Source organism: Coregonus clupeaformis, chromosome 1, assembly GCF_020615455.1.
Source record: "Coregonus clupeaformis isolate EN_2021a chromosome 1, ASM2061545v1, whole genome shotgun sequence".
NCBI classification, from domain to species: Eukaryota; Metazoa; Chordata; class Actinopteri; order Salmoniformes; family Salmonidae; genus Coregonus; species Coregonus clupeaformis.
This window is the reverse complement of record NC_059192.1, coordinates 80291613-80305715: the sequence shown is the minus strand read 5'-3', so window position 1 is coordinate 80305715 and position 14103 is coordinate 80291613. Positions and strand designations below refer to the sequence as shown.

General features: G+C 45.1%; 1 protein-coding gene and 1 long non-coding RNA gene across 2 annotated transcripts; both read right to left on the bottom strand.

The window, feature by feature from the left end:
- Positions 1 to 48: 48 nt before the first annotated feature.
- On the bottom strand, positions 49 to 12622 carry LOC121574861 (phosphoglycerate mutase 1-like). The gene is made up of 4 exons (XM_041887504.2): positions 12364 to 12622; positions 7976 to 8250; positions 1117 to 1297; positions 49 to 698 (listed from the first exon to the last, which is right to left on the bottom strand). Exons 1-4 carry the CDS (start codon positions 12500 to 12502, stop codon positions 529 to 531), a joined length of 765 nt encoding a protein of 254 aa, XP_041743438.1. The 5' UTR covers positions 12503 to 12622; the 3' UTR covers positions 49 to 528.
- LOC123491610 lies at positions 8765 to 11066 on the bottom strand. Its single transcript, XR_006661472.1, has 2 exons — positions 10355 to 11066; positions 8765 to 10162 (listed from the first exon to the last, which is right to left on the bottom strand). It is a non-coding gene; the product is annotated as an uncharacterized LOC123491610 (long non-coding RNA).
- Positions 12623 to 14103: the final 1481 nt, after the last annotated feature.

Here is a 14103-nt window from a genome sequence, read left to right as displayed (position 1 = left end):
AAATAAATAAGGCTTTATCATCACATTAGTAATCTCAATGATCCATCGTTAAACAGGGGAAACATACGTTTTATTTGTTTTACAGAGACACAATAATAAGCCAGTGAAATGATGACTGTGATTTGATAGAGTAGTCAGTGGTCCCCATAGAAGTGGCTTGGTCAATATTAATCTATACTAACTTATTAGTTACTTTATAATCCACTTGTTAGACTTTCTATGCACAGTAGAGTTGAATACGATCACACATTCTTAGTGCTTATGTTTCTTGGACTGCAAGTACAGTGTGTGTGTGAGCTCCTTTGAGAGCTGTAGTATTACTGACCCCCCTCCTACAACCCATATCCCTTTACCCCTACTCTGTACCACATGGAGTAGAATGAAGCTTCCCAGAGACACTGATCTAAGGTCAGTTTTACATGCTCGGGAAGGTTAGGAATTGATGGGAGGCAAATATAAAATCTGATCCTAGATCTGTAAATAAGTGCAACTTCCTACACCATGATGCACAGTGCCCCCTCTCGCTGTCTACTTCTTGACTTTGCCCTGGGCTGCCACTGCCTCCATAGCCTTCCTGACGGTCTCCTCGTCCCCCAGGAACTGCATGGGCTTGACGGGTTTCAGGTTCTTGTCCAGCTCGTACAGGATGGGGATGCCTGTGGGCAGGTTCAGCTCCATGATGGCTTCCTCAGACATACCTGCAGGGGGCAGCACAGAGCAGGACATAGGGGTTATGGTTGATCAATGACGACAACATAAATCATGTAAATTAAATAATCATAATTAAGAAAGTGTATACAAAAAAAGAAGGAGCACACAGACGGACACAGATTAGAATGTGTAGGAAGTAAAACGATAGTACCACAGACCGGTACTTCCTAGAAACCAACCAGTATAAACTTCAACTCCAGTCCTGGGGAGACACTGTGTGTGCAGGCTTTTGTTTCAGCCCAGCACTAGCACTAACACACCTGATCCGACTAATTGTGACCATGAACAGTTGATGATTTCAAAATAGGTGTATTAGTGAAAGGCTGTAACAAAGCCTGCACACCCTGTGGCTCTCCAGAGCCAAGCGGTCAGAGATCACGGTTCTACGCAGTTCCTACTACTTACCCTCGAGATGCTTGACAATGCCCCTGAGGCTGTTGCCATGGGCAGCGATGAGAACCCTCTTGCCCTGTTTGATCTGGGGCACAATCTCGTCGTTCCAGTAGGGCAGTGCCCGGGCGATGGTGTCCTTCAGGCTCTCACAGGATGGAAGCTGCTCCTCCGACAGTTCGCCATAACGACGGTCCTAAAGAAAAGATGGGAGATAGAATGTAGTATGTCAACAAACAGAAAAATGCTTAACAGCAATCTGGGCCTAAACCTTCATACCACCATATTGCTTTCAGTCAATCAATTGCATTTATAAAGCCCTTTTTACATCAGCAGTTGTCACTATAGGCTGCGTTTACACAGGCACTCCAATTCTGATCTTTTGCCCAATTATTGTCAGAAGAGCTGATCTTATTGGTCAAAAGACCAATTAGTAAAACAAATATCAGAAATGGGCTGCCTGTACAAACGCAGCCAGGGGGGTCATGCACCCCAAATATATCAGGGGGCACAAACGCCTTCAACTGTCCAGTACTTTTGGTTCTACATTGAAGAAGTCAGACAAATTAGTTGCATATTTCCAAAAGTTTAGCCTATAAAGACCAGTAGGCCTATGCCTCTGTACATCTTTGCTAGTCCTACTTGTAGATTTCTAAACACATCACGACCCCTGACAGTGCAAATGACGCTTTCACCAATTGATTCTGATCTCAGCTGAACTTTGAACTTTACCCTCCTATATCGCACTCCTATGCAATACATTAACTCACCAGAGTTGAAACAACACCAAAAGACCTTGTGCTATACAACAGCACCATGAATACAAATATTTTTTTAAAAGCCCGGTGCAGTCAAAAACATGATTTTGCGGTGTTTTATATACACTCCGTGGCCAGTTTATTGCCCCGTTCACGAAAATGGTTTGCTCAGTGAGTCACGTGGCCATGGCTTGCTATATAAATGCATCGAAGCATTCAGCTACTGTTCAATTGAATGTTAGATTGGGCAAAACAAATGACCTTGAGCATGGTATCATTGTCGGTGCCAGTCGTGCCGGTTCCAGGATCTCTGAAACGGCCGGCCTCCTGGGCTTTTCAAGCACCACAGGGTCTAGGGTTTACCAAGAATGGTGCGACAAACAAAAAACATTCAGTCAGCGGCAGTCCTGTGGGTGAAATCAGTTGAATTGTGCAAGCTAACAGGCGGGCCACAAACAGGCAAATACCGGCGCAGTACAACAGTGGTGTGCAGAAGGGCATCTCTGAACGTACAACTCGTCGTCCTTGTCACGGATGGGCTATTGCTGCAGACGACCACATTGGATTCCACTCCGATCAGTTAAAAACAACAAGAAGTGGCTCCAGTGGGTACGCGATCACCAACACTGGATAATTGAGGAGTGGAAAAACATTGCCTGGTGCGACGAATCACGGTTCCTGTTGCGTCATGCTGATGGCAGAGTCAGGATTTGGCGTAAGAAGCATAGTCCATGGCCCCATCCTACCTGGTGTCAACGGTACAGGCTGGTGGCAGTGGTGTGGGGAATGTTTTCCTGGCACACTTTAGGTTCCTTGACACCAATTGAGCAACGTTTCCATGCCCCGAAGAATTCAGGCTGTTCTGGAGGCAAAGGGGGGTCCGACCCGGTACTAGATGGGTGTACCTAATAAACTATTTCCACACTACGAGGTTGGAATAATACTGTGACACTGTGAATATGATAATAATAATAATAATAATAATAATAATAAGAGCTGTTTGAAAAGACCGCCTGAAATTTCAGCTTGTTTTGGTGGGATAGAGTTTTGGTCTGTCTGGTGACATCACCAGGCGGTAAATTAGTTAATAGACCAATAAGAAACAGCGTGCCAAACCTCTGACAATAAGAGCTAGTTTTCAGTTTTCCCCTCCCCACTCAGACCAAAATTCTTGCTTGAGAAATTGCTCTTGCTAAAAAGCTATTTTTATTCATGGTTAACCATTTTGATGAAAACAATCACAGTAAGGTACTTAACTGTTACCCAGAAATTATTTGATATTGAGATAAAAGCAGCTGCATTGGGCCTTTAAAATATGTACGTATGTATGTACAGTGCATTCGGAAAGTATTCAGACCCCTTGACTTTTTCCACTTTGTTACGTTACAGCCTTATTCTAAAATGGATACAATTATTTTTTCCCCCTCTTCAATCTACACACAATACCCCATAATGACAATGCGAAAACAGGTGTTTAGAAATTTATAAAAATAAAGACAGAAATACCTTATTTACATAAGTATTCAGACCCTTTGCTAGGAGACTCGAAATTGAGCTCAGGTGCATCCTGTTTCCACTGATCATCCTTGAGATCTTTCTACAACTTGATTGGAGTCTACCTGTGGTAAATTAAATTGATTGGACATGATTTAGAAAGGCACACACCTGTTTATATGATGTCCCACAGTTGACAGTGCATGTCAGAGCAAAAACCAAGCCATGAGGTCGAAGGAATTGTCCGTAGAGCGCCGAGACAGGATTGTGTCGAGAAACTGATCTGGGGAAGGGTATCAAAATATTTCTGCAGCATTGAAGTTCCCCAACAACACAGTGTCCTCCATCATTCTTAAATGGAAGAAGTTTGGAACCACCAATACTTTTCCTAGAGCTGGCCGCCCGGCAAAACTGGGCAATCGGGGGAGAAGGGCCTTGGTCAGGGAGGTGACCAAGAACCCGATGGTCACTCTGTCAGAGTTCCTCTGTGGAGATGGGAGAATCTTTCAGACACAACCATGTCTGCAGCACTCCACCAATCAGGCCTTTATGGTATAGTGGCCAGACGAAGCCACTCCTCAGTAAAAAGGCACATGACAGCCCGCTTGGAGTTTGCCAAAAGCCACCTAAAGGACTCTCAGACCATGAGAAACAAGATTCTTTGGTCTAATGAAACCAAGATTGAAATCTTTGGCCTGAATGCCAAGCGTCATGTCTGGAGGAAACCTGGCAGGATCGAGAGAAAGATGAACGGAGCAAAGTACAGAGAGATCCTTGATGAGAACCTGCTCCAGAGCGCTCAGGACCTTGGACTGGGGCAAAGGTTCACCTTCCAACAGGACAACAACCCTAAGCACACAGCCAAGACAATGCAGGAGTGGCTTCGGGACAAGTCTCTGAATGTCCTTGAGTGGCCCAGCCAAAGCCCGGACTTGAACCCAATCGAACATCTCTGGAGAAACCTGAAAATAGCTGTGCAGCGACGCTCACCATCCAACCTGACAGAGCTTAAGAGGATCTGCAGAGAAGAATGGGAGAAACTCCCCAAATACATGTGTGCCAAGCTTGTAGCTTCATGCCCAAGAAGACTCGAGGCTGTAATCGCTGCCAAAGGTACTTCAACAAAGTACTGAATAAAGGGTCTGAATATTTATGTAAATGTGATATTTCAGTGTTTTACTTTTTAATACATTTGCAAACATTTCTAAAAACCTGTTTTTGCTTTGTCATTATGGGGTATTGTGCGTAGATTGATGAGGAAAAATAACAATTTAATAAATGTTAGAATAAGGCTGTAATTTAACAAAATGTGGAAAAAGTCAAGGGGTGTGAATAATTTCGGGAATGCACTGTATGTACGTATGCATGTATAAATGTACAGTGAGGGAAAAAAGTATTTGATCCCCTGCTGATTTTGTACGTTTGCCCACTGACAAAGAAATGATCAGTCTATAATTTTAATGGTAGGTTTATTTGAACAGTGAGAGACAGAATAACAACAAAATAATCCAGAAAAACGCATGTCAAAAATGTTATAAATTGATTTGCATTTTAATGAGGGAAATAAGTATTTGACCCCTCTGCAAAACACGACTTAGTGGCAAAACCCTTGTTGGCAATCACAGAGGTCAGACGTTTCTTGTAGTTGGCCACCAGGTTTGCACACATCTCAGGAGGAATTTTGTCCCACTCCTCTTTGCAGATCTTCTCCAAGTCATTAAGGTTTCGAGGCTGACGTTTGGCAACTCGAACCTTCAGCTCCCTCCACAGATTTTCTATGGGATTAAGGTCTGGAGACTGGCTAGGCCACTTCAGGACCTTAATGTGCTTCTTCTTGAGCCACTCCTTTGTTGCCTTGGCCGTGTGTTTTGGGTCATTGTCATGCTGGAATACCCATCCACGACCCATTTTCAATGCCCTGGATGAGGGAAGGAGGTTCTCACCCAAGATTTGACGGTACATGGCCCCGTCCATCGTCCCTTTGATGCGGTGAAGTTGTCCTGTCCCCTCAGCAGAAAAACACCCCCAAAGCATAATGTTTCCACCTCCATGTTTGACGGTGGGGATGGTGTTCTTGGGGTCATAGGCAGCATTCCTCCTCCTCCATACACGGTGAGTTGAGTTGATGCCAAAGAGCTCCATTTTGGTCTCATCTGACCACAACACTTTCACCCAGTTCTCCTCTGAATCATTCAGATGTTCATTGGCAAACTTCAGACGGGCATGTATATGTGCTTTCTTGAGCAGGGGGACCTTGCGGGCGCCGCAGGATTTCAGTCCTTCACGGCGTAGTGTGTTACCAATTGTTTTCTTGGTGACTATGGTCCCAGCTGCCTTGAGATCATTGACAAGATCGTCCCGCGTAGTTCTGGGCTGATTCCTCACCATTCTCATGATCATTGCAACTCCACGAGGTGAGATCTTGCATGGAGCCCCAGGCCGAGGGAGATTGACAGGTCTTTTGTGTTTCTTCCATTTGCGAATAATCGCACCAACTGTTGTCACCTTCTCACCAAGCTGCTTGGCGATGGTCTTGTAGCCCATTCCAGCCTTGTGTAGGTCTACAATCTTGTCCCTGACATCCTTGGAGAGCTCTTTGTCTTGGCCATGGTGGATAGTTTGGAATCTGATTGATTGATTGCTTCTGTGGACAGGTGTCTTTTATACAGGTAACAAACTGAGATTAGGAGCACTCCCTTCAAGAGTGTGCTCCTAATCTCAGCTTGTTACCTGTATAAAAGACACCTGGGAGCCAGAAATCTTTCTGATTGAGAGGGGGTCAAATACTTATTTCCCTCATTAAAATGCAAATCAATTTATAACATTTTTGACATGCGTTTTTCTGGATTTTGTTTTTGTTATTCTGTCTCTCACTGTTCAAATAAACCTACCATTAAAATTATAGACTGATCATGTCTTTGTCAGTGGGCAAACGTACAAAATCAGCAGGGGATCAAATACTTTTTTCCCCCCTCACTGTATGTACACCTGCTCGTCGAACATCTCATTCCAAAATCATGGGCATTAATATGGAGTTGATTCCCCCTTTGCTGCTATAACAGCCTCCACTCTTCTGGGAAGTCTTTCCCCTAGATTTTGGAACATTGCTGCGGGGACTTGCTTCCATTCAGCCACAAGAGCACTAGAGCATTAGTGAGGTTGGGCGATTAGGCCTGGCTCGCAGTCGGCGTTCCAATTCACCCAAAAGATGTTCGATAGGGTTGAGGTCAGGGCTCTGTGCAGGCCAGTCAAGTTAATCAACACCGATCTCGACAAACCATTTCTGTATGGACCTCGCTTTGTGCACGGGAGCATTGTCATGCCGAAACAGAAAAGGGCCTTCCCCAAACTGTTGCCACAAAGTTGGAAGAACAGAATCGTCTAGAATGTCATTGTATGCTGTAGCTGTAATATTTCCCTTCACTGGAACTAAGGGGCCTAGCCCAAACCATAAAAAACAGCCCCAGACCATTATTCCTCCTCCACCAAACTGTACAGTTGGCACTATGCAGTCGGGCAGGTAGTGTTCTCCTGGATTCCACCAAACCCAGATTTGTCCGTCGGACTGCCAGATGGTGAAGCGTGATTCATCACTCCAGAGAACGTGTTTCCACTGTTCCAGAGTCCAATGGCAGCGAACTTGACAACACTTCAGCTGACACTTGGCCATGTAGTGTATGACCAGATGAGGCAGAAGAAAACAGCTGTTTTTGTTTTAAATGGTCAGGAGGATTAACCACCACTATGCTTGAGGAAACGCTGTCCCTGTAGATTATATCAAGTGCTGATCATAGCAACGTCCTTGGGAGAGAATGAAAACTGAAATCCCTAGTCTAGTCCAGGGATGGACAACTCCAGTCCTTCAGAGTCGCAGAGTGTGCAGGCTTTTTGTTCCCCCTTAGCTCAAACATTACTTCAATCAAATCGATGATTACAGTTCAATAATAAGTGCTAAGATGAAACAAAATCCTGCACACAACAGCAACACTTAAGGAATGGATTTGGCCCTCCCTGCCCTGTGGTCTTCCCATGGGACCTGGTGGTCTAGACAAAGAGGGCACAGACACATTGGATACATCCCAAATGGCACCCTTTTCCTTATATTGTGCATTACTTGTGACCTGAGCCTCTGGTCAAAAGTAGTGCACTATATAGGGAATAGGGTGTCATTTGGGAAGCAATTATAACCTAAAGCACTCTCCTCAGCAGAACACACAATCCATAATAGTCTCTGGTACTGCCCCTCTGACGGAACACTGGTGGGTTGCCATGACGGCGGCCTTGGCTGGGCATCTATGTAATCAGAGTCCCCATACTCTGATCATGCCTCCTGTTAAGGGGCCGGTCCATCAATGAACTGGGGAAAACACATGGTGATACTTTGCGACATGCTTTACTGTAGCCCTCAGAAACACACTAGTACAGGGAGAAACCCAATCGTCAACAACAATATCTAAATCTGCCGAGACTTCCACTATAGGCTCTTCCCAATGTGAGTGAGCTTGCCTAAAGAAAGATGTATATTCTGTTGTTGTCTGATGTCATATATATAATCATGCAAATTCTCACCCATAATAGTGAGTGTATGTGTGTGTGAATGCGTGTCTCTGTGTGTCCCTCACCTTGCTGATGATGGTGTAGAAGTCATGGTCCGGGTCCATGGTGGGAGGAGGTATATCAAAGCTCCGCCTCCAGATCTTCACCTGAGCCTCTCCATGCTTGGCAGCAGTCTCGGACTTGTTTAACCCCGTCAGGCCACCGTAGTGGCGTTCGTTGAGGCGCCAGGTCCGGTGGACGGGAAGCCACATCTGGTCAATGCTGTCCAGACACAGCCACAGAGTGCGGATGGCCCTCTTCAGGACTGAGGTGTAGCACACGTCAAACTCATAGCCAGCATCTGAAGAAGAGAAAGGATGTGATCGGGTTTGATTCAGGATGATTTGTGGTAGGGTGGGTGGATGGATGGACGGATAGAGTAAGACTAGGAAATCAACCAATGGTCAAGTTCTGGGTTGGGACAAAAGCTTGCACTAGTTCTACAGGACCAGGGGCCTCATGTATCAATCTTGCGTACGCACGAAAACACGGCGTACGCCAGCTTTCACGTTCACGGTCAGATGTACTAACAGTGAAATTGACGTAAGAATGTGCGTTCTTCCACGTAAACTTCAGGCCTGGCGTACGTACATTTTTGTGATGTTTGTCCGTTGGCGACTCATAGAGGCAATAAAGTGAAGTGGCAAACATTACACTACGAACTGTTCTATCGCACCTGCCAGATATTGCTTATAATTTGTAATTGATAAATGATTTTCCATATTATTGTCACACGAGTCTTATTAGAATATTCTATTAATTATGCAATTAAGTAAGAACATATATAAAGGATGTGAAAATTGATACAACCCGTCTAGCAATGGCAGCTTTGGCTTTATTAGAAGACATTTTCAATGGACAAATCCGGAGAGAACGAGTTTTTAGGGACCACGGTGATTTTCTGGCCCACGACGATGACTGGCTCATCAGCCGTTTCAGATTTCCAAGGGCTATACTCTTGGAGCTCTGCGCTGAGTTGGGTCCGAATTTGGAAAGAGAGACAGTGAGGAGCCACGCATTACCCGTTCCTTTACAGGTGCTTACTACACTTGGTTTCCTAGCAACCGGTTCTTTCCAAAGAGAACTGGCAGACCGCTCAGGAATAAGCCAGTCGTGTTTGAGCCGTGCAATGCCACCTGTATGGGACGGCATCATCCGCTTGTCTACCAGGTATATAACGTTCCCATACGATGCAGGTGACCAGCCAAACATCAAAGCGCAATTTGCAGCGATAGCCGGTTTTCCTAATGTAATCGGAGCGATCGACTGCACACATATTGCTATAAAGGCGCCATCTGAAGACGAATTTGCATATGTGAATCGGAAACATTTCCATTCAATAAATGTGCAGATTATATGTGATGCACAAATGCGCCTAACAAATATTGTGGCAAGGTGGCCTGGGTCAACCCATGATTCATATATCCTTACAAACAGCATGGTTGGGATGAGACTCCAAGCTGGCAGGGTGCGCGATGGGTGGCTACTTGGTAAGTTATGCATTTAAATGTATGGTTCTATCTAAAAGTAAAATGTTTGTGTCTGTCATTATTATTACTGCCCATCAGGAGACAGTGGTTATCCACTAAAGACGTGGCTGTTAACCCCCCTCACCAACCCACAAACTGACCGAGAGCGCAGATACAATGATGCCCATTCCCGCACTCGGTCAGTTGTGGAGCGGGCGATTGGGCAGCTGAAATGTCGGTGGCGCTGCCTTGACAGGACCGGGGGATGCTGTTATACCGCCCTGACAAGGTTTGCCGCATCATACTGGCCTGTGGAGTGCTGCACAATGTCGCGCACAGGCATGGCATACCCCTTGGTGAGGTGGGGGCACCGCCAGATGACCCTGACCCAGGACCAGTATATGTGCAGCACAATCAACAAGCCATTCAGGCCCGTCAACGTGTAATTGCGACAATATAAATGGTACTCAGACACAAAGTTCATTTTTTGACCAATTCTTTTAATGAATGGCTTATTTCTGTGAGTTTTTTCAGTGACATTTTTAAGGTGACTGTTCATTTCTTCAATGGCCCTAACAATTTGTTGTTGTGACTCCAGAACAGCATGCGTCAAGACACGGCCAGATGGACGGGCTTCAGCACTGGGGGGAACATTAGAGACACGGGAGACGCTGGACTGAATGGGCTCTGGCTGCTCAGGTGGTGCGGACTCTGAGTGCGTGCCAGTGGACGTTCCTGCGGTTCCTAAGTCCAATTAAACACAGGCACATCTTAACAGTAATTTGAGTCTGTTCCTTATTAATGGGTACACGCATTTGCAATAAAAGCAGTGGATACGTGAAATCTCTGGTGTACCTTTTGCTATATTGCATGCATTTTAAAATTAAACGGTGGCTGGCTATGTATATCAAAGTTAAGGAAATAAATCTGAGTCACCTTGCTGGCAGTCCTGTAGTATATCCGAGTCTCCTACATCAGCGGATACGATTCCAGAGATTAACGTGTCTCCTACAATAGAGGCAACTCTCTGATCAAAGGGTGCAAGTTCATCGGTCCCTGTACCACCGCCTGTTCTGCCCACACTTTGTCGGTGCGCAGCAGTTCTCCGCTTAACTTCCACCTTTATGTCTGACCATTTCTTCTTCAGTTTATTTACGGTGCGACTCTCAGATCCCACCGCGTTGACGGCATCAGACAAACTCGCCCACTCTTTTTTCTTTCTTTTGTTATTAATTCCAGAGGACAGATTTCCAAATAAAATATTTTTTCTTGTTTCTACCTCTGATAGTAGCACCTCTAATTCGTTTTCAGTGAAATTTCGTTTCTTGCTTGCTTTAGCCATGTTCTTGCAGGTTTCTTTTGCCAAATTGGACTAATTACCATATTTAAATTGATTTAATTGAGGGAGGAGACAGGGTGTGGTGTGGTGCTCGTGCATGTGTGCTCAATTTCGCGTTGATTGGGATGTACAAAGAGAATGTATGTGGAATGCTGCGTACGCAGAGATTCATACATCAGATTTTTTTGGTGCGTACGCACATTTATGGCTTTGTCCGTACGCAATGTTTTAGTATGAATTCAACGCAAGTCTTTGTACATGAGGCCCCAGGAGTGGAGTTTACTGTAAATGGAGTGCACGACATTTAAATTTTAGTCATTTAGCAGACGCTCTTATCCAGAGCGACTTAGAGTTAGTGAGGGCACATTATTTTTTAAAATATTTTTTCATACTGGCCCCCCGTGGGAAACGAACCCACAACCCTGGCGTTGCAAACGCCATGCTCTACCAACTGAGCTACATCCCTGCCGGCCATTCCCTCCCCTACCCTGGACGACGCTGGGCCAATTGTGCACCGCCCCATGGGTCTCCCACAACACTTGAACACTGCTATAAACTCTTTATACATCATTCAGGCAAGCAACGTCACTTCTCAAATTCATCAGCAAACACAGCATAGGTTACTAAAAGCTTTAGTTGAGACAAATATGACTATTCAGTCAGAAACACCAGATATTTCCCTAACCAACACACTGAGAAAGGCTTGATTTCATTCATTGTACGAAGCAGCACGTCTAGAACGGCACGTTCACATCCTTTGGAAAAGCTGTGACGTCAAAAGCGGTAGAGACCGGATCTCCGTTGCTCATTTGTCCACAGTGAAAGGGGGCTGAACTAATAGGCGGAGCCCCACCATAGGCGCCCAACCATAGAGGGCATGAGAGGATTATATTAATGCCCCGAGTGAACCGGGTTAGCGTTGATTGCATTCGATTTGGAACCGGCCTGCGTCCCGGGCGTGAGCCATGTGCCCCCGTTCTGGCCGCCAGCGCGTGGAGTAATGAGTAGGATTCTGTGTTTTCACATGCAGAAGTGATTGCTTTTGATACAAAGGCTTTATCTGCCTTCCCAATTAATCATGCTGCCTTGTTGACAACATAACCGAGCACCGAATATTACTGTTCGAGTTGAGATAGGCGCTCCTCCCTCACCGCTTTTTCCCGTTCACGTATTACTTCATAGCCCAGTGCACTTAATCGAACTTCCTCATTAGAAAGGGCCATGGTCAAAGTGAAAATGAGGGCGTGATTGACAACGGGGAGACACCACCAAAAACACACCTCCATCCTATGTCAAATCGATGGAGTAATCACGTAACGTTGCTGGTATTGGGTAACAAGTGGTTTCACAACTACAATTTCTATTGTAAATCATCAATAGGATAGTTGAGATCCCTTCAAGCGGCAAAAAATGCCAAATGTGCAGGCACACAGCCTTCGAAATTGCTGTAGTCGCTGCTGCCACAGACCTTTCAATAAACAAGAGAATGAACATGTACAATCAAAGCCAGTTGCATTAGTGAAGACACATTTGATGTGTTGTGTCTGGTATAGTATCCTACAATGTAAGTAACTAGCTGGTCAAATAAATTAGAACAAGAATCCACCTTTCAGGGCCTGTCCTCCTCTCCTCGCCTCCCGTTCTCCAGTCTCGCTCAGATCGGCGTCGAACCAGCCACAAAATCGATTCTCCTGGTTCCAGTTGCTCTCTCCGTGGCGGATCAACACCAGCTTGTAGGCAGCCATAGTGATAGATGTATCTTACTTTGAACAAGCTCCGATTATAAGGAGGAAACGCCGTTGTTCACGTTGAAAAGACAGCAACAGAATGGCTGGACCAAGCTAGCTACTTTTGACGCTTGAGGATATGAGTGATGTGATTGGTTATTTTCTCACTCTGTGTTTCACACCAATCCAATAGGATCCCGCTGTGGTAGGCCTACTTCCTGAATATTTATCGACCAATGAAATAAAGGTAGGCGGGCACATGGTCCCATGACCTTCATAGGGAAGAAGTATTTTATAGCTGTATTATGACGTTTTATAGTTTGATAGCTACAATGTCACTACTATCACATTTCAGTGGCATCAAAAGCAACCACTTAATTTGGACTGAAAGTGATGAAGGATTGTAAATGTTATGATAGAATACACTTGAGAGATCACTTAACTACCAGTGCCCCAATCTCGCCTGATTTATCACATTCCTTTGATCAGTGGGGATGGATCATTCAGAATATGGATCATTCAGAATAATTCAGAATCATCGCGACAGTTTTAGTAATCATCACTGCTTTCTCAACCATTTTTGATGTCACGTAGGTTGATACATTTTTTTCATTTATAAAGCCATTTTACACTGAACAAAATCATAAACGAAGCATGCAACAATTTCAAAGACTTAACTGAGTTACAGTTCATTTAAGGAAATCAGTCAATTGAAATAAATAAATTAGGCCCTAATCTATGGATTTTACATGACTGGGAATACAGATATGCATCTGTTGGTCACAGATACCTTTAAAAAAAAGGTAGGGGTGTGGATCAGAAAACCAGTCAGTATCTTGTGTGACCACCATTTGCCTCATGCAGCACGACACATCTCCTTCGCATAGAGTTGATCAGGCTGTTGATTGTGGCCTGTAGAATATTGTCCCACACCTTTTCAATGGCTGTGCGAAGTTGCTGGATATTGGCGGGAACTGGAACATGTGGTCGTACACGTCGATCCAGAGCATCCCAAACATGCGTAATGGGTGACATGTCTGGTGAGTATGTAAGCCATGGAAGAACTGGTACATTTTCAGCTTCCAGGAATTGTGTACAGATCCTTGTGAGATGGGGCCATGCATCATCATGCTGAAACATGAGGTGATGGCGGCGGATGAATGGCACGACAATGTGCCTCAGGATCTCGTCACGGTATCTCTGTGCATTCAAATTGCCATTGATAAAATGCAATTGTGTTCATTGTCCGTAGCTTATGCCTGCCCATACCATAACCACACAGCCACCATGGGGCACCATGGGGCACTCTGTTCACAATGTTTACATCAGCAAACCGCTCATCCACACAACGCCATACGGCCCTGTACAGTTGAAACCGGAATTCATCTGTGAAGAGCACACTTCTCCAGCGTGCCAGTGGCCATCGAAGGTGAGCATTTGCCCACTGAAGTCGGTTATGACGCCAAACTTCAGTCAGGTCAAGACCCTGGTGATGACTACTAGCATGCAGATTAGCTTCCCTTAGATGGTTTCTGACAGTTTGTGCAGAAATTCTTAGGTTGTGCAAACCTACACTTTCATCAGCTGTCCGGGTGGCTGGTCTCAAACGATCCCGCAGA